Below are 21,767 nucleotides of genomic sequence, written 5' to 3'. Positions count from 1 at the left end.
AATTCTCCAAAATTGATGACAGGCACAAAACCATAGATTTAGGGAGCTAAGAAAACACTCATCAAAATAAAGAGTCTAGTGTGGCAGTACACACCTACCCTTCCAGCGACTGAGGAGGCTGAGGCAAGGAACTGAAGACCAACCTGAACAACGTGGCTAGAGCCAATCTCAAAAAACAAAAATTAACTAAATATAGAAAAATCTATGTCTCAACAACTCATATGCAAACTGTAGGAAACCAAAGACAAAAAGAAAACCTTGAAAGAAGCCAGAGAAATTCCCACCTTACCTATCAAGGAACAACAATAAAAAGTACATTGAAAATCTCTTCACAAACAATGCAAAAAAGAAGTAAAAAAAGAGTGGAGTGAAATATTTAATGTGCTAAGAAAAAATAAGCGCCCACCTAGAATTCTCCATTTAGCAAAATTACCCTTCAAAATTGAAGGAAAGGATCAGATTATATCTAAATGTAAAACACAAAACTATAAAACTTCTACAGAAAATTCAGGCAACCTTGAGTTGGGCAGTAAATTTAAGGATTTAACAACAAAAGCAAAAAAAAAAAAACAAAAACAAAAGAACTTCTGCTCTGTGCAAAAAACTGTTAAGAGAATGGAAAGACAAGCCACAGACTGCAAAACAAAATATCTGCAAAACACATCTGATACAGGAACTCTGTCCGCACTATACAAAGAACCTTGAAACTCAACAAGAGAACAAAGAGAAGAAGAAGAGAACAGCGGAAGAGAACAAGAGAACAAAAGAATGAAAGTACTGAAGAGATACCTCACCACAGGAGATATACAATGACGTATTAGTATATGAAGAGATGATCAACATAATGACCGCAAACTAAAACAATATACTGCTATACATGTATTATGACTAAAAGTCAAACACTGACAATACCAAATGCTGAGAATGTGGGAAATCAGGAACTCTCATATATTGCTGGTGGAAATGCAAAATAGTACAGTGACGTTTCAAACTCTTCAGTAGTTTCTTACACAGCAGAATGTAATCACGTATGACCCATCAATCCTACTCCTAAGTTTTCACCCAAATGAATTGACAACTTATGTTTCCCAAACCTGAACAAGAATGTTTATTCACAACTGTCCAAAACTAGAAGCGACCACAATGCCTTTCAAAAGATGAATAAATAACCAAACTGTGGTATATCCAAGTTACCTATATAACAGAATGTTGCTCAGCACTAAGAATAACTGAAGTATATGCAGTAAATCCATATAATATAGTATTACCCAGCACTAAAAGAAATAAGCTATAAAGCCACAAAAGGGATAGAGGATACCCATATGCTAAGGTAGTCTGAAAGGCTACACACTGATTTCAACTATTTAAAATTCTGGAAAAAGTAAAACTATAGGACAATTTAAAAGATCTGTGGTTCCCAGGAGTTGAGATGGAGGTAGAGGTGAATAGGTGAGCATAGATACATGATACTATGAACTGGCAAGACACTACAGAATGTATAACATGAAGAAGGAATGTTACATGAAAACTTAGATCCTGTTTTTATTTTCATTTGTTATACATTGTATAACATGATTTTATTTTATAAAATAAAAACAGGATATAACATGAACAGGAGTATTACATTCCTAATATGGCTAGGCAGCAAAGGATATTAAGGTTGCAAATGGAATGAGGTTGCTTCATCAGCTGACCCTAAAATATGAGAGCTGTCCTAGATTATCCACTGGGTCCAAAGTAATCACAGGTTCTAAGTAGAGAGAGAAATAAATGAGAAGAAAGGACGTCAAGAGCCACAGAATCAACAGAAACCAGGATCTCGTGTGGGGAGTACCCCAATGGGCAGAAAAGGCAGACACTTTGGATGTGCCACAGACTGTTTACCTGTAATGACAAGACCAGCAATTAAGCAGGGACACTGGCTGGCAGTAGCCTGTGGTTGATGGTTCAGTGGTCTGCAGCTCTCCAAGGAACAAGCTCTAGTCAAACTTGAGTCCACTCACAGGCAGTCCCTGAGCCAATCCTGCCTCACAGTGGCAAACAGTGGGAAGTGCTAAAGCTGCTCCAGTATGCAGAGATTCTTAGACAGCAGGACCCAAGTTGCAGGGAGGGCTCCTTGGCTCCTCACTGTTCCTTGACCCCTTCCATCTGGGCTCCCAAGTCCTTCAGTGAGAACTCCATACTTTACAAACCAGATGCCAAACAAATGAAAATAAAAACAGGATTTAAATTTGCCCAACTGTTACACGTTAGAATGTATACAATAGGGATATCAGACTATTGATTCCTTCCTGGAGACAGCTTGCTTAACACATCTGAAAGATTTACCAACACATTTTCTAACACAGCTTTGTATTGTGCCACATAATAATGCAGTTTCAAACGTGACAAAATACAGGAGAAATGGGAAAAAATGTATTTTAAAAGACAAAAACATTTCACTACCCGCCTTCCTCTGACACCTAAATAATTTTGCTATCACTTCCAAAAATCAGCCCCCAAAATGGTTCTTGAAGATAATACATATCTGAAAGAACTGCAATAAAACACGAAAAGTATGGTCCATCTATAATAGAAAGTTGACAACTGTTTAAACAAATTAAACAACATTGCCTTTCTTTTGTAGTCTTACATAATCATCAAAGTGGGTGTTTTTTTATTTCCCAACCCACCATTTGTCAAAGAAATTATGGAAACTATGAAGCTGTAGGATAAACACTTTAAATAAGAATTCATACTCCAAGGAATTAAGAATCTTTCAACCTTTATTTCTAGGATACATTCATCTGGAACCTTTTTGTTTCTTTACAATTTTCCCCCTAAGAGAAATGAATACAATAAAAATATAATCCAACTACCAGCAATGTTTGTAACCAGAAAAGAATCTAAAATCTCTGGTGTGATAATATAGGACCTTTTTTAAAAATATAAACTTCATACCAGAAATAAAGCCTGAATATTCTCTTTCTTTAAAAATATAATTTTCCTTCTTTTCTCTTCCATGTAAATCTTATAATCAACCATTTAGTTCTAAAGTCTGTATTTAAACCAGCAATTTGTAAGACTATAGCAGGTTTTTTCTTCCTGCTTTGTATCCTGTTTTGTATTGTGAATCAACTAATAATTTCAGAAGTTTTTAAAAAATGAAGTAACACTGGGTTGTAGCAAGATTCTTCAAGATAATACTAATCATAAGGGGAAAAAATCCCCATTAGCAAACTGAAACCTACTTAAATTATATTTTATCCTGTTTATGAAATTAGAAAATGTATACAAAACACTTTTGCAAAGTGTAAAGTTCTAATGGAAAACATTTTAAAATCTGCTTTGACTAGAAAGGCTGCTGACTGGGATAGAGCAGTGGGATCACTGAAGGCTCTGTGAAATCCACCTGGTTTTTTTCCTGTAAGCACTTAGATGGGGCAAGTCATTATAAACTACAAAGAAGTTGGGGTATGGGTACAAAGATATCTCACAAAGATTTAATTGCAGTGACATGACTGGATTTCTTAAGATCAAGGAGTAGAGGAATAGTTCTCTTTAGCTCAATGCTTTGTACCAGACTGAAAAGTCAGGTCATCTGTTGTTAACTAGGAACAAGAAATAAAAGACAGTTTTTCTCCCACTTCTGACTAGTTCTTCTACATAGAGCTCCATTATTAATCCATTTTAAAACAGTACTGCAAAATCCAACTTATATGGGATGGTTCCTTTAGTTTAGTTAGATAACAAAAAAGCCTACATGGGAACTACATATCTCAACCACAGAACAGAATCCTCCTATCTCCAAATAAACAGCACTATCCATAACATCTTGGGGTATTTTGTTGAACACAGGAAGCTAAGCAAAGGATTAAGAAGTCTGGTAACAAACACAATCCCAAAGAGGATTTCCTTCTTGTTTGCTAGAATGTAAAATACATGTAAGAAAAGGCTTCTTTGCATATCACCTTAAGGAAACCAGAAAAACCTGTGAAGACAAATCCAGCAATGAAGCGCTGAAGATTTGGTCACGTGTACCTGAACGGGGATGACCAAAAGAAAGTATCTTTAACAATCTAAAGGATGAGTAAATGGATGAGAAAATGGGTCTGAGTCACTGCATAAAAAAGGATTTGCTAACTGGGCAAGTCCTGAAGGCTCCTTTTCTGGGAGTTCTAAACCACTTTCCCTCACCTCTTTGAGCAGATGCAGCTTAGCTAACTGGCCTTATACTTCTCTTTTGGATATCTGATGCATTTACCCTTTCCCTTATTGCCTTTTTTCCCCAAGAGAATATTCAGGCCAATTTTGCTTTTTGCCTTGTTTCTGCATATATTAAGAATTATAAATTAGCAATTTGGGAGATCCCTAACTCTTACTGGGTGTCTTATGTTAAGTATAAGATACCCCAAATGGTGAGAATGTAGAACTTCAATGCCATTTACAAAGGAGTCAAACCCATCTCACACTTTGATGAATCCAAAGTATTAAAACTTAGCAATGTATGTAAAAAACTGTTTTTGCCAGGGCTTAACTACTGGACTGCAAACCAATTTCAATATTCCATGTCATCAAAGGTCACTTGTATTGAATTAACATGTCTGTGTTTTCTACATACAACAAAATAAGATTTTTTAAATATACATATATTTTAAACCAATTTACTCCCTTTTACAATCATACTTTTAGTCTAACATTTTAAATATGAATCTAAATTATCAATGAAAACAACAGTGGACCAAATGACAGTATAATTTAAATAAAACAATAATGCAAGAAAAGTCAGCATTAAAACTCAGAAAATAACATAGATTCACTGGAGATCAACTCATATGCCTAATGTGATCAAAAATGAACCTCACATAAAACAGTCCTCCCTGTGACACTGGACAACTCACACCTTTCTCATCTCATCATCTGCATGCTGAATCTTTATTGTTTTTACTGAGGTTCATACAGTGACTAAATATCCTAACAGGAGAAAGTAACAGCAAATAATACATAGCCTATTCCAGAATTTGTATGTGGTCCCAATTGTTTTGTGTGATCCCTACATTATAAAATAATCCAATCTTTTAGGAGCGAAGGGGGGCAGGGGCTTAGATCTATTCATATACATTGTGCATTAAACATTACTAGGTTAAGAAAGTGGAAAAAGTGGAAGGGTACAGTAAATTTTCTCCGAACAATTCTATTACATTAGATAGTATTATCAATGACATTTATTTATTTAACCAGGTTATGAAAGATTAAAGAATCATTACCAGAATTTGCATTGATTTCTAGAAGCTAACAATAATACATTAAATATATATATTTGTACATTTACTTGAAGAATCTTTGGTAACAACTGTGTGTTTCTTCCACATTGTTGGACTTTTTTAAAATAAATGTCAAAATTAATTTATTAATCAGCATATGAAAGATAAATTATGATACTATTCTTTTGGTTTTCCTATAAAATGTTCTTGAACCTGACTATTAACTTGCACTATTTGTGCACTTAAACACAGTTTCTGCTTAACGTGTGAACATACAAAATGAGACTAATACCAGAAAGGAATTAGACAATAATGAGAATCAATGACAAAACATAACAATGACAACTGTTCTTAAGTAATTTATTTTTAAATTATAAGATTTACAATGTCTTGATTATGTAAAATATCATAATGGAAATTAAACCAAATCAATAAACCAAAAGATAAAGAAAATTTAGTTTCTTTGAACATCAGTACTTAAACCATTTTTATAAGGGTCTGATGTCCCAACCACAACTTATGTATAAAATAAGCTACTTTCAAACATTTCACTTGCAGGTTTAATTTCTCATTTTCAACTTTTATGAACTGTAATGTAATTTATTTCAAATCCTATTATACCTAGTGTTTATACTGCAACAGCAGCAAATTCCACGTGTTCAATCAAATGTGGAACTGGGGCATAGCTTTTAGCTTTTAGCCGCAGACAGAAATTATACACTGCATTCAGTAAAGTACACTACATTAACCAGGGCGCAGAGTTTAGTACACTTATTGCAGAGTTGGTACTTCTTTCCCTCTGAACTGAACCCGCCGAGCTTCTGAGTAGACATATTACTGCTGTGGATAGTATGATTGCTGTGGGGGCTGAGGGAAGGGGTATGAAGGCTGCTGGGGTCCTGGGTATGGAGCTTGCCCAGGGCTCTGGTGATACACTGGTGGGTATGGCATATTATACTGGCCGTAGGCATAAGGATTATAGCCCATGGGCATGGGCATTTGACAATACCTAATGGGGAGAAGAAAACAAAACAAAATAAAAAAAAATGGGATTGGTAAATCAAATACGAGATGAAATATATAATAATTATTCTAAAGCAAATTTTAAGTCATTTTTCTCTATTTTTCAGTCTATTAAAAGAACACCAGAAAGAAAAAGTTTCAAAGTATTTGTTAGATAAAAGCATTTCCACCTTATAATTAATTAAAATGAAAGAATATGTTTAATATTAGCTAGAAAATAACACTGAAGGGAATATGATTAAATATTCAACTATTAAACAGAGACCTTTCATTTTAATGTGGCCAAATTAATAACCTAAATACATTCCTGTTCCCCAAAACACAGTATTCACCATAACATATATATTTACTGCTTATAAAGTTCTAATATTTGGAAGATAAACTTATTAAATAAAATTTAGAGCACATTTTATAAAAAAGTAGTCAATTGCCTGGATTTTTAATAAGAAACTACCACAAGGAAGGTTTGCTATGGGTGTAGCTCAGGATAGAGCATGTGCCTAGCATTTGACAGGCACTGGCAACACTAAGGGGAAAAAATAATGTTGCCACAGAGAAGGTTAACCCTCAAGTAGGCATACTCCATAGCTAAGCAAATTTCTATTCAATCATTTGTTAAATGTCAAGGCTTCAAAGTACAGATATATAAACAAGGCCTTATCAGTCTTGCTACATTAAATTCAGAAAAGACACCTATCTATTTATCCCCTAATAAAGGTGGCCCCAAAGAAACATACTGAATTCTACACAGAAGAGATATGTTTAATATAAATGCAAGAAGAAAAAAATACAAATATAAATTTAAATACTTTAGCACAGGCAAAGACTTGCTGAATAGAACTCCAACAGCACAGGAAATAATACCAAGAATTAACAAATGGAACTACAATAAATTTTAAAAGCTGCACAGCAAAGGAAATGTGAAGAAACAGCCTACAGAATGGGAGAAAATCTTTGCTAGCTACTCTTCTGATAGAGGATTAATCTCCCAATTACATAAAGAACTCAAAAAATATTAACCTCCCCAAAGCACACAATCAAATCCAAAAGGGGGGCAGTAAATGAACTGAATACACACTTCTCAAAGAAACTACAAATAATAAGTACATGAAAAAATGTACAACATCTTTAGCCATTAAGGAAACACAAATTAAAACTAACTTGAGATTTCCTCTAATCCTAGTCAGAATAGCTATTAGCAATAATACAAAAAAACAATGAATGGATGTAGGAGAGTAAAGGGAGGAGGAACCCTCTTATACCGTTGGTTGGGAATGTAATTTTTTTACAGAAATCAGTAAGGAGATTCTTCAAAAATTAAAAATAGATATTCCATTTGATCTATCTATCCCTCTCCTGGGTAAAATCCTGAAAGAATTAAAGACAGCATACTATACTGATACCTGCATACTCTTATTTACAGCAGTGCAATTCACAATACCTAAGTTATGGAAACAGCCTAGGTACCTGTAAACAGATGAATGGATAAAGAAAATGTACAAAATGAAACATTCAGCCACAAATAAGAATGAAACGTCATTTGCTGGAAAATGGATACAACTGGAGATCACCATGTTAAGTAAAATAAGCTAAACTTAGAGAAAAATACTTCATGGTAAGTAAATAAATACAGGAGAAATCACAGGAAACTAGAAGGTAGACTTCTGGAGAAGGGGGAGCTCAGAGAAGGAGTAAAGAAAGAGGTAATGGGGTTGAAAATCAAGACACATTAAATGAATGTACCAATTTCCCAAAAGAAACCTCATAATTTTGTATTAGTAGGATGCTCTAATAATAACAAAACCAAAATTTAAATAGCCTAGGAAAGCATTATTCAGTAACTCAAATAAAGGTCTATAACATTAATTTCTACATAAAATGACAATGACATGTGAATATTCATGACACGTCCACTTAAAGAAGGGGTGCTCCTGATCTTAAAATGTTAACCAGAGCTAGAAACAAAATGAGCCTATTGTTAGGATATACAATGTCGCAATCTTACCCGGGATATCCTGGATAGGTGGGGTATGGTGGTCCCTGGGCCTGTGGAAGGGGAGCTGAGCCAGGGGTTTGTGATGGAGCTGGTGTTGGAGCTGGTGTTGCACTCCCAGTCCCCACTGGAGCTGGGGCAGTAGCAGAAGCAGCTCGGTTTGCTGGAAGCACAGGAGGTGGCGGGCGGGCTGGGGGTTGGGGCTTAGAAGGCTGTAACAAAAGGTAAGCATTGACAAAATGTTCCATGGTTCTCTCAAGCTGCTATTCATTAAAATGAATAAATGAGGATATGAGAAATTCCAGTATCCAACTAGAAATTTAATTACTCTAGAAATGTATCAGAGTAGAAGAATAATTCTCCAATTTGTAAAAATTGGATTAAACCCAGTCTTTGCACAGAGCTACATCCCAGCCATTTTTTGAGATACTGTCTCTCTAATTTACCTAGGCTCTCTAATTTCCTAATAATAATTTATTGTTCCCACCAACGGTTAAATTTTAAAGTAAAAAGAAAGACAATTTTTGGCTATAATTTCTTTCTAGCCCTCAAACTCTCTACAAAAATTTTCAAAGACCTGAAAACTTTTTTTAAAAGTATAATAAAATAATCACATATCCACCAATGAAACTTAGTAATTAACCCTTTACCATTACTGCTTTATCATATATCCACATACTATAAATTTAGAGGCCTTTTGAAAGTGTGTTGAAACTTCAATACCTAGTCCTACAGACCTCAGCACTCAAATCCTAATAAAAACATTCTCCTATATAATCACAATAGTATTTTTACCTCAGAATATTAATGATTATTCCTCAATATTATCAAATATCCACTGTGGAGTCATATTTCCATGTTTACCACCAGAAAGTTATAAAAGCTGCTTTTATGAACCAAAATCAAAGTCTATACACTGTAGTTGATTCTAATAAACTCTTTTAGTTCTTTTAATCTAGAATATGCCTTCCTCTCCTTTTTTTCTATTTTAGAAAAGACCAATGTAAGTATCCAATATAATGTCCCATTTTTTTAGATATGTCCAAATGCTTCTTTGTGGCACTGTTTAACTTATTTAAATATCACTCTACTTGTTGTAAACAGAAAATTATCCTAAAGGTTTGATTAGACAAGGTATAAACATTTTTTAGCCAAGAGTTTATGAGTGATGCTACGTTCTACATACCGCAAACCATCAGATTAACCACCTGATGCAGGTGCTAATCCCTCCAATGGAGTCTGTTCTATCCTTTAGAAGAGGCAAGCTATCAGTGACGAATGTAAAACTTCCATTTTAAAAGTGTAATTGTCTTACTAACCGGCATGGTTCTTGGAGCTGGAGTTGGAGGAGCTGGTGCATGTCCTCCTGCGGGAGAGGACTGATACGCAGGTGTAGGAATTGAGGGAGCACTAGGTTCTCTGGCAATGCTTTGCTGCAAGTCCCTTTATAAACAGAGTTTCAGAATTTACAAAATGGAAAACATAAAACAATACATATAAAATGTTTTATTCTTATTTTTCTTTTCTTTATACACAAAAAAGAAAATGTCCCCCTAACAATATGGTATTTTAGAATACATGACTGTATTTTTTTACTGTATTGTATTATTTTTGACTAGAACATAAATCCTCCTTCTTCCTACTTTTTAATAAAATGAAGTTGTATCTTACTCTATTTCTGTTAAGTAGTAAGAAAGTAAACTTTTTTAGAGAACATGGTCATAGCTTGAGGAAGAAACATGTTAAACTAGGCAAGCAGTCCTAAAAGACTGCACAATGTAATGAGACCTAGTCAGGAAATTAAAAAAACTATGAACATAACCTATCCAGAAATTATCAGAAAACTTCATAGTCATGTGGAAATATTTTAATCAGTGTCTGCTATCAATATTTATAGAAAACAAACACAGGTGACTATGCAACTATTTTGTAAACTCTCAGGAAAACAACATCTGAAGATAGTCAGAGAAATGTGACACCAGTTACAGTACTTAATTTTTTGGTAGTATTGGGCGTTAAACCCAGAGTCTGCACTGAGCTACATCCCAGCCTTTTTCTGAGATATGGCATCTCTAAATTGCCGAGGCTGGGCTCAAATTTGTGATTCTCAGCCTCCCAGAGTGCTTGAATTATAGGTGTGTACCACCTTTCCTGGTTAAAAAAATGTGACCCTGAGGTATTTTATGTTTAAAGATAACTAATAATGTATTACTAAGGTTAAACTCACATAACATATTCTGTTGAAAAGACCATTAAAACTTAACATTAAGTGTTAGGTGAAAATTTTAAAGTCTTCTCTGACAGTAAATTGGAATTATCTCAAAAATCTCATTAAATAATATATCTAAGGCAAAATGCATTCTAGTAATACAGGATGTTGATCAACTTCTCGTAACATTAACATAAAGAGAAAGTAAATATATGTCCCAAAAGGTCTGCAACAGTACTTGTTGCGCTGATTTAACAATTAACAGTCAATCCTTAAAACAACCACTTGCACTGTCAAAAGGGCCACAGTCACCCTAGATACGAAGAAAATATACATCATTTTTTAAAAATTGGCACGTTGCTATTGTTCTTAATTCTGTAAAGTAAAAAATAAAATAAAAATATACATATATATAATATGTAACTAACTGCTTATAAGATAAAGTAGAAGTTTTTACTCAACATTAGAACTCCAAAAGGTCAGATTTTGAAATATGTAAGAAAAACACATTTTTTTTTTTTTTTGGTTTTTCTCCGTTATCGGGAACCGAACTCACGACCTTGCGCTTGCCAGGCAGGCGCTTTTGCCGCTGAGCTAAATCCCCAGCCCCTGAAAAACACATATATTATAAAGCCTTATTAACACAAGATCTTTTCCTCTAACAAACTCAGGGGGTAGCTGTAGTAAATACAAAATTTATAGGACAAATGAAAATTTCCTAGCCACTCACAAATGATAAAAATCAAAGCTATTAAAGCAAAACAATAAATGCCATCAATATTTCTATGCCCAAAAACCACGACTACTGACATAAGTATTTAAATCACTTGTGAAAACAAAGCTCACAGTAAAACAGTCTTTTTATATGACGTTTGTGATGAAAGGTTTAATAAGAAATTAAACATCAAGTCTTCTGATAGGTATATCAAAAGGACAGACATATCAGTATTCAGGGAAATGAAAATTAAAACCACAGTGTATTACCTGCATACCCACCAGAATAATAGCAAAAATGTAATAAAAATTCTAATCTATTGCTAGCAGGTATATAATATAACCACTTTATAAAACTAGCATTCAACTAAAACTGAAAATACCTTATGACCCAATAATTCTACTCCTAAGCATGCTGACTGAAATATCTGAAATGTGGCTAATCTGAATTGAAGATGTGCTGTAAGTGTAAAATACACACTAGATTTTGCGTAGTGTGGAGGGAAAAATTAAACGTTTTTCGTAATTTTTCACTAGTTATAGATTAAATGATAGTATTTTGGATATACTTAAATTAGTGAAATTAATTTCACCTGTTTAACTTTTTTTTTGCTGTGTCTACTAGGAAATTTTACACTTTCAATTGCACTGTCACTGCCTAGTATATATCACCATGCAGATACATTTGTTTATTTAACCAGCTCTGGACATTTACTTCTATTTTTCTTCTGCTACCAGTGATCTTGGACAACTACATTTAACATTTATGCCAGCACTACTTATAATAACCCAAAACTATAAACTAATTACAACAGAGTAACTTACCATATATTCTCATAATAAATTACATTCACAAATGAGAATAAACAATCTATAAACACACAATTTAGAAGGATGAATCAAATGTAATGTTGAGTGAAATTCAATCTCCACACGTATACAATATATAGTTCTATTTACATATCATGCAAAAAAAAAAAAGTAAGTAATCTGTGCTCTCCTAAGTTGGGATGCTGGTTGGTTCTCCTGGGAGACAGGATAATAACTGGGGAGATAGATGTATGAGTAGTATTTCTGAGGTGCTATGAATTGCCTGTGTACTGATCTAAGTGCCAATTGCCTAGGTGTAGTCAGTTTGCGAAAGGTCAACGTGATGTATACTTACATATCCTTTTGTAATATACATCATATTCAATAAAAATGTTCTAAGAATTTAGGTTGTATTAACAATGATTTTAACAAAATAAACTCTCAGATTTTAAAAGCTAATACTAGTATGTGGGCTTACTTTTGTTTATCACTCATTCACTTTTTAGTCAGTGAGCTGAAAATACTGACAAGCTTGTCTGTCTCAGAATTGATTTAGTCTAAATTCAGAAATACATGTGTGAATATTAAACCTAATTTTCAAACTAGTTTGAAATGAGATATTTGAAAATAAGAATATTAAAACATTTCTTCAAAAGAACACAGAGCTTCCTTGTGCATAAACAATTTGAATATTTTTGTATTCAATTTTACACAAAAAACACACTCGATACCCCATTCTTTATCTTTTCTTACTCTGCTTACCTTGGAGATCTTTCTATATCAGCAAAATGAAAATGTCCCCTTTCATAAAACAGAGTATATTACATAGTTTTTCATTATACAGCAATGGCTTTATTTCACTTGGACATGTGGCTTCTTCTATTTCAATAAGCAATGAAGGAATAAGTTCATAAATATGTTATTTCTAGCCCATGCTAATAGATCCTTAGAACACATTCCAAAAAACAGAATACCTGCATTAAAAGATGTTTGAATTTGTAATCTTAAACTTTATAGCTAAATTGTGCTATGTAAGGATTGTACCATTCTGTATCTTATGGCAATGTGTAAGATCTATTTCCATAACATGTGCCAACAAAGTACATCATCAAACTTCCAGACTTTTACCATTCTGAAAAATGTTATTTCAGAGTAATTTGTATTTGATAGGGAATGAGAGTTCTTAAAATATGTTTAACAATACACAATATATTAACCATTGTTAATTTCCTATTGTTTTGAAATTCTGTATCATTGTTTTCATTGGGTTTTTTGCTTTAAAATAAAATATATGTATATTAAATATATATATACACACACACTATATATATATATATATATATATTTTTTTTTTTTTTTTAAAGAGATACTGTCTACAAAATTTATCTCACATCCTTTTCTTTCACAGTTTTCCACTAGATTTGCTTTGTGGTGCAAAATGAACCCAGGGCCTTTGCCCTGGACTATGTCCCCAGCCTTTAGTTTTTTTTATTTTGAGACAGGGCCTCACTAAGTCACCAAGTTACCCACACTGCACTCGAACTTGCAATTCTCCTGCCTCAGCCTCCCACAGTGCTAAGATTACAGGGATGTACCACCACACCCAGCCTTCCCAATAATTTCTAAGTATTCTTTTTTAAAAAAGTAAATTAGCCTTTTGCCACAGTAAGTTTAAATATTGTTTCCCTGGTTTATTGTATCTTGTCTCTGGTTATCATGTGGCACGGCAGTTGTTTTAACTCATGGTGAAATATCTGCTCAGAATTTTTGTATGTTATCAGATAATATTATTTGAGTAAATATTCTTCATCTATTAGGTTTTGTTAAATTTTGTTAATTTTTTTCACTTTTACGGAGTACCTTTGTATCAATACTGCATCAACTCTAGTGATTACTCAGCATGAAGTAAATTCTACATTACTGGCCCCACTTTCTCAGTAGGCTCCTTCAGAAAGGAATTTTACTGACATTTTGAGCTGCTCACCCTGTCTTTTCCACGTTGTACACTTTTTATTTTATATAAGATACCTACTTGCCACTTCAAAGCAAACTGCTTCTACTTGTTGGCACTTCCTGAATTCTGCCACCCAGAACTGTTTTCTCCTATCATCTCATTACATCTAGAGTTTCTGCTCCTTTTCATCCTTGTATTCCTGATCCTGCAGCTATATGTTACTTTGTAAAATACTCCAGTGAAAAGGAAAACTGGTATCTCATACTACCAAATTTACCCTCAAAAGTCTCTAAGTACAATTTGATACACAAAACAAACTTACTTTAAGAGTTCATCTCTTTCTGTCTTCCGTGCAAACACTATATCACTGCATTTGTTCTGGAACCTGACCAAGATTTCAGTCAGCTCATTATAAAACTATAAGCAAAACACAAATGCAAGTAACAAGTAAGAACAGTTTTTTAACATTGGGAGCAATATCATCTAAAGTCAATTTGGCAATGATGGTTAAAGCTGAAAAACAGAAATCTTCTTCATGAAACACATTCACACCACACATTAAATCCAACTACTTAATATTAAACATCGCCTAAGCTTTGCAAATATATGTACATATTTTTACAGAACACTATCACCAAAAAAGTGACAGTTAAATCTCATGATCATAAGCATGTTTCTAATTCCTACAGTAAAATTAACTTACTACTAAATAATGCCACTTAGAGTTAAGGCAAAGAATTATATTTGTACATTTACTACAGAAATAATGGCATTTCAGATAGGTAAAAGAATTTACGAAGCATTTCTGGAGTTTTCTTAGCTCATCTATTAGAATAGAGCATTTAATCCAAACTGAAATGGCATTTTACTATCCACTATCCTCTATTTGGAAGGCTCTGTAGTTTTTCTATCCTCTCTTCAGAAGGTTTTACACTATACCTACTATATGACATCACTTTAGTCAGTGATCAGTATGGAGTTAAGTGCCAAAAGACACCATGCATGTGAAAAGCTTAAAATTCACTTGCTCCCTCAAAAGCCAATAGTAAAACAAAAATAAACATTTTTCTAAACATTTTAATGGGCAAGGCAAGAAAAGTACTTAAAATGTATTTACTAGCACTCTGATACTCAAGCAGATCACAGCTATCTTCACCAAACTAGCAACACAGAATAAAAGCCACATCCTTCCACTTCCTACCACAGATCAGCCTTTACTACCCTCTTTGGTGTCAATGGCTTCTGACATCTCTGCATTAATATCCACTACCAGGAATACTTATATCCCGTTTCTGCCAGCTGAAATATATAATTCATTCCTCAAAGTTCCAAGGAAATACTGCTGTATTTATTTGGCTTACTCCTTCTACAACAAATCACACAGAAGCAAAAGGCTTTACAGCTAACAAATTCAAAGCAAAGAATTTGCTCTAACTGGAAATACCAATTAACATCCCAATCTATACTTTCATATTTACTTTTGTTTGATCTTCTTTGTTTGTATGTCATACCTTTGTGCCCTCCTTCAAATTAGCTACAAGTTCAACAAAGTTGTCATATGCAGTAGCTAAATTCTTCAAAACTTCTTCTCTTAAATTAGCTTCATTGTTAGACTGTTTCATTTTTGAAAATTCCTGGTGTGACACCTTGTTAAAAGATAAGCATATGTAATTTATATTCACTTATAAAATTAATATACCCTGCAACATTTTTATTGATAACTTTTCTAACTGAAAATTATGATTGATATATATGCAAAATTACTAGAAAGACCTAATATCTCTTGAAGTTGTACAATGCTTTATATCTTATATAAAAATACCACAAATCCAATGGGTGTCAAAACAACCAATAATGACTAGTTTTCCGTTTATATAACATGATGAAAATAACATGATGAAACAACATGATGAAAACTCTTATTCTTTATCATAAGTACAAATAACATGATGAAAACTCATTCTTTAGCATATTACATATAAATATAATATTCAAAAGTAGAAAACACAAAGTTGGATTTTACACATTAACTACTAAATGGGCAAATTGTCACATCTTGTTAGTAAACACTAATTTGTAATACAAATACTAATGTCAAACACCTAAACATATTCAGTTTTGCATAACTTGATGAAAGTCCAGTAAGTATTAAGCCATATAATTAATTACAAGAATCAAGAATTCCAACTAATTCTGACCAGTCTCTAACTACTGCCAAAAAATAAATCTTTTAAAAATTTGTAAAAGCCCAAAGTATCTGAAGCATTAAGTACTTCCAAAGAGCATGCAACATTTTAGTCACAGAAGAGTGGCTTTGTTCCATACATTTTTTTTTTTTACTTTAAAGAGAAAAAAAAAAAACAGTAACAACAACAAAGACAAAAACAAAACAACATGAAAACAATAAAAACAACATACAATTTCAAAACAAGATGATAGGAAATTAACAATGGTTGTATTATACATTGTTATCTTCAACAAAGTTGATCAGATTACCAGATGTAAGAATGCAAGATTGATGAAACCATTAAAGACAATAAAGAATAATTTTTTAAAACATAGAAACAATACAGAGCTTCACTAAACAAGACAGTAGGAATTCAAGAATACTTGTTATATTGCATATTACTGTTTTCAAATTCGTTGTTTCAATTATCAGACATAAGCATGTAAAATTGGTAAAAAAAAAAAAAAAATTTAAGCTTTACCATTCCTTTCAATAAGCCAACAGACATTAGCAGTGTAATTATCCCAGCTATCCTTGTATATACATATATTTTTTCCCTTCCTTCTCCTTTTCCTCATCCCAGTTGTTCTTTTCCTTTGAGCAATTTCTTTCCCCTCACAGTATCTATTGCACCTTTCAGATTTTATTTTCTTTTTCAGGTTCTTATACTAGGGAGAAAATATGATGTTTACACATACAGTCTGATTTCACTTATGAGAATGGTCTCTAGTTGCACCCATTTACCTATAAAAGCCTCGAGTTTATCTTTTTTTTTATTGCTGAGTAATACTCCATTGTATAAAAATACATCCTTTTTATCCATTTCTCAGTTGATGGGCATTTGGGTTGCTTCCAAGACTTAGCTATGACAAATTGCACTGCTATAAACATGGGTGCACATATACCGCTGTGATATGATGTTTTCAGTTTTTCTAGAAAAACCCCAGAAGGGGAATAGCTGGGTTAAGTGGAACCTCTAATTCTAGTTTTGTGAGGAATCTCCACATTGATTTCCACAACGTTTTCACCAGTCTACACTCACACCAGCAGTGCAGAAGGATTCCTTTCTCCCCAGAGGCCCTCCAGCATTTGTTATTGGTTGATTTCATGATGACAGCCACTCTTTTTGGGGTGAGATGGAATCTCAGGGTTGTTTTAATTTTCATTTCTCAAATAACCAGAGATGCTGAACGTTTTTTCATATATGCATTTGCCATTGGTATTTCTTCATCTGAGAAGTGTGTGTTCATCTCAGATGCCCATTTTTGGATTGGGTTTTTAAATTTGGGGGGGGCTGATTTTTTTAAATTCTTTATATGTTCTAGATAAAAGTCCTTTGTTTGAGGGACAGTTGGCTAAAATTTTTTCCCAATTCATGGGTTTTCTTTTTACCCTGTTGGTGATTTCTTCTAATGTGCAAAACTTTTCAATAAGACAAGATCAGTTGTTGATTCACTGAAGTAGTTACTGTGTAGTTTGGTTTTTGTTCATGAACTTTCTGCCTACCCTTGTCTTCAAGATTTCTACCTACTTTCTCTTCTAGTAGATTTAGTGTTTGTTTTAATATTTAGACTTTTAATTCATTCTGACTTTAGTTTAGTGCATGGTGACACACATGTTCTATACATTTTTTAAACCAATGTGCGACAAGTTAAATTCTATAAAATAGAGATGCATTATTATTCCACTGTAAACTATAGATATGCTAATTTCATTTTACTAAATGGACTTAAGTTTCATGCAGGCATATCATTTAGGTAATTTTTAATATGTCTTATTAAATATATAAGCTTCACCTGAATATTTTTCAGAAGTTCCTCCTGTTTCTTTAGAGATTCTTGGACTTTAGTTGTAAGACTCCCATAGATTCGATCCAGTTCAGTGATGGAAAGAGTTTCTTCATTAATCACACCATCTTGAGCCAAAGCTGTCAAAAACTTGCTTGTCATATCAAAATTCATTGACTTAAGGTCATTCTCAAGATTCTCTCTTTCCTTCTTTACTTCATCAAGATTTGTCAATAAGGATTTTAAGACATTTACAACCTAAATAATAAAAAAAGATACTTTAATTCACCAAGAAAGTTAATTTCAAAAGAAAGTGATATATGAAAGTTAATTCAAGGTCAGACAAGATGACTCCTCAGAGAGCCATGCATACAATTATAGAACAGGTTTACTTATAGATATTGGTACCTTCAGTTGACCGAATGTTATGACAGTAGCACTAATAATACTATCAACAGGTATAATTTACTAAATATTATCTGCTGAAGAGTCCACAAATATAATTTAACTTACTCCTTACAATATCCTACAGGGTATATTTATCACCTCTATTCTAAAGATGAAATATTGAGTCTAAGAAAAATTAAGTAATATAACTATGTAGCTAGTAAGGGACAGAGGGGAACTTTAATGTCTAAGTATGCCTAACTCCAAAACCAATCTCTTTACCACTCTACACTACCCTGCCACCTTTCAATGGCTTTGAAGTGGGTAAAGTTATCATTCTGGCAAGTAAAATGATACCTTATTTTGCACAGTAAGAGACAGAGATTTATAGACACAAACATGAAGACACAAATACATTTCAAGAGAGCATGTTAGATGGAGAAACTGGAAGGGGGAACAAACAAGGGCCACTGTAGACAATGTGTTATATGCTGAAAGGAGAAGATGGTTATTGCACAAATCTTCACATCATTAAGAGTCTTAAAGTCTTACCTCTTACAGTCAGGTAATCTCTGACTCACACTCACATGATTCACTAATATTCCTAGTGTTCAAGTGCCCTCTACTGCCACTTTCAAACTGCCCCTTTCACTCACATCTCTTCATAGCCTGCTAGAGCTCCAAGAGAAAACATCGACCCAAGCCCCCACTCTACTTGCCCCAGTGATGCTCACAGAAAGCAAGCTGGGGAAAGGAAGATGCAGACAAAGGAAGATGCAATAAAGCCTACCTGTATTTCTTCTCACCAGCAGTAATTCCAGCTCCAGTAGATCTCCCCACCAACCACTCTCTTTCTCAGAATTGCTGTCCCATCATTCCTTCTACAGTCTTACTTAACTCCTTGACAGTAATGTCCAGAGTAACATTACTTAATCAAGAACAGAGACTTAAGAAAAGACTAAGGTGGTTTCTTCCAAATTTATGTGAACTTCTTTTTGGGCCTCCCTTTATACACAGATCTCTGTAGTGTCCTAATCTTAATAAAATACAAAGGTAAGTACAATTCCCAGTGAGAGAGAGAAGAGGAGAAGAGGTACAAAAAGCATATATATGTAATAAACATATTACAGCAATTCTCAGAAAGAGGGTGGTTGGTGGGGAGATCTACTGGAGCTGGAATTACTGCTGGTGAGAAGAAATACAGGTAGGCTTTACTGTATCTTCCTTTGTCTGCATCTTCCTTTCCCCAGCTTGCTTTCTGTGAGCATCACTGGGGCAAGCAGAGTGGGGGCTTGGGTTGGAGTTTTCCCTTGTAGCCCTAGCAGGGTATGAAGAGATGCAAGTGAGAAAAGAAGAAAAACTAGAATATAAAAATACACAGGTCAGACACAGTGGTATACATCTGCAATCCCAGCACTCAGGAGGCTGAGACAGGAGGATGGCTGTGAGTTCAAAGCCAGACTAGCCCACATAGGGAGTTTAGGTCCAGCCTGAACTACACAGTGAGACCTTGTCTCAAAAAATCAAATAAATAAAAGTATACAAATACATAAAATATGTACTGGATATATGTATGGATGTAACTTTTTTGCAAAAAGAAAAGCAATAAGGAGAAACCAGATACTAACAAATATGGAAACCTCTGGTGACTATAATGAAACAAAGTAGAAGGAAAAGAAATGAGACTCCTCTGCATGGTCCCTTTGAATCATGAACGCTTTTTTAAGATACTCAAAACACAAAACTGAATCAAAATTTCAATATAGAAACAAATAAGCCTAAATATCAAAGTGAAACATAATTGTAAAGAAAAAAGTTTCAACTCTGACTATACTCCCTTAGACAGAATGGACTTAGTTACCAATTAACCCAAGATAGCTTACTTCCTGGAAAACTCAACTTTCGCACCTGCAAAATGAGAATAACACCTATTTTAGGACTGCTTGAAGACTGAGCTAATCTATGAAAATTCCTCAGCAATGCTAGGCCAGGACAAGTGTTCAATCATATTTGCCATTATTACATGTTAGATGAGTTTTACTCAACTTTTTATGGGTAAATTACGGGCTGAAGAGGCTTAGGCATCTAAAGCATTCAGACAGGGGAAGAAGTTCAAGGAGCAAATTAAGAATAAAAGTATCCTATATTTTACTAAATTATTGCTGTAATTATGTGACACACTTTTTATTAGGAAAGACACAATAGGATATATAAATTTAAAATGTTGTAACAGTATCATCTGTTGGCATATCTAAACTAATAACTCAACCATGCCTTTTACTCAAGACCTATGTGAAGGCTGTTTGGCTAAGGGAAAAATAAAAAATATCAAAAAAGAAGGAAGGAAGAGGAAAAAAGGAGGAAAGAAGGAAAGTAATGTATCTCTCCATAAGTTATATCCAATGAAATTTAGAAAGAAAAATATGTTAGCTAATTAAAATAAAGTTGAAGAGAAAAATATGCAGAGGAAACAGTCTAGCAAACAAAGCTAAGACTGAAATACTACTATCTTGAAAGAGACTAAACACCTCTTACATAGTTTAGAAACTAAGATTTTCTCACCAAATAATGGGCCAAAGTTGTGGTGGGAATATCCCAAAGTTACCTAATAAGTTGTATGAGGAGACAGAACAGTTCATACAGACACAACTTCCACAGAGATGCAGAAAGTGATCCACTATGGATTTGAAGAATCTTGAGTTCTAACCCTAGCTCTACTTAAGAAGAAAAGCTAACCTGACTTTTACAGTACACAGATTTCTAGCTAGAGTAGTTGGGGAAAACCAAACTGTTATACAGTAAGCCTTATACTATTTCAAAACACTACAATTCTGTATGAAAAACAATGCCACATCAAACAACTAATTTATGAATGAGATTTTGGATTGCCACAAAAAGACAGAGATTCCTTGTACTCCAAAATCCTCTCTATTTATAATGGACATATACAGTAGTTTAACTGTATTTCAGATTGCATGATACTGAACTAATCTTAACAGAGTGAATGATGTAGAAAATAAGCTGCTTCAACAATGAAGAACAGGCTAATAAAAAACTACTACCTATTTTTTTATCAATTCAAGTTAGAAGTTTAACATGTCGTCAAAGCTAGAAACCTGTAGTATTTTTATTTCTGTTTTATAAACAGCTCTAATTAGCTTTTAATTATAATTAACTGCATCATTTTATTAAGTTAAGCTGTCAGCAGTTATCAATATATATTTTTGAGTCATATTTGTTCTTTTCACAATGATACAACTATTAACATAAATACAGTCTGTTCCTTCACTTGAGGGACAAAAGTAGGGAGAATAAAACAAATACACAACAATGGAGTAAGTTGGTGAATAATGACGCAAGTGTGAAGGTAGCAGTCCTGAAAGAGGTAGTGGCCACTGAAAAAGAAAGCCCCCAAAGAAG

General features: G+C 33.7%; 1 protein-coding gene across 2 annotated transcripts in view; it reads right to left on the bottom strand.

Moving 5' to 3' along the window:
* Nucleotides 1-2,747: 2,747 nt before the first annotated feature.
* The window catches only part of Pdcd6ip (programmed cell death 6 interacting protein), a 74,795-nt gene continuing 55,775 nt past the window's right edge, over nt 2,748-21,767 (bottom strand). For both annotated transcript variants that reach the window (XM_005383657.2, XM_005383658.2), the window contains exons 13-18: nt 17,970-18,218; nt 15,458-15,592; nt 14,269-14,363; nt 9,579-9,702; nt 8,272-8,471; nt 2,748-6,252 (exon numbers count right to left, since the gene is read on the bottom strand). In XM_005383657.2, the coding sequence (XP_005383714.1) occupies nt 6,078-6,252; nt 8,272-8,471; nt 9,579-9,702; nt 14,269-14,363; nt 15,458-15,592; nt 17,970-18,218 (978 nt within the window). In that variant the 3' untranslated portion in view covers nt 2,748-6,077. The remainder of the gene's footprint in view (nt 6,253-8,271; nt 8,472-9,578; nt 9,703-14,268; nt 14,364-15,457; nt 15,593-17,969; nt 18,219-21,767) is intronic.

This window comes from Chinchilla lanigera, unplaced genomic scaffold, assembly GCF_000276665.1.
Source record: "Chinchilla lanigera isolate Chin_1 unplaced genomic scaffold, ChiLan1.0 scaffold00020, whole genome shotgun sequence".
NCBI lineage: Eukaryota > Metazoa > Chordata > Mammalia > Rodentia > Chinchillidae > Chinchilla > Chinchilla lanigera.
The sequence above is the reverse complement of the archived record's forward strand: the minus strand, read 5'-3'. Positions and strand labels throughout refer to the sequence as shown.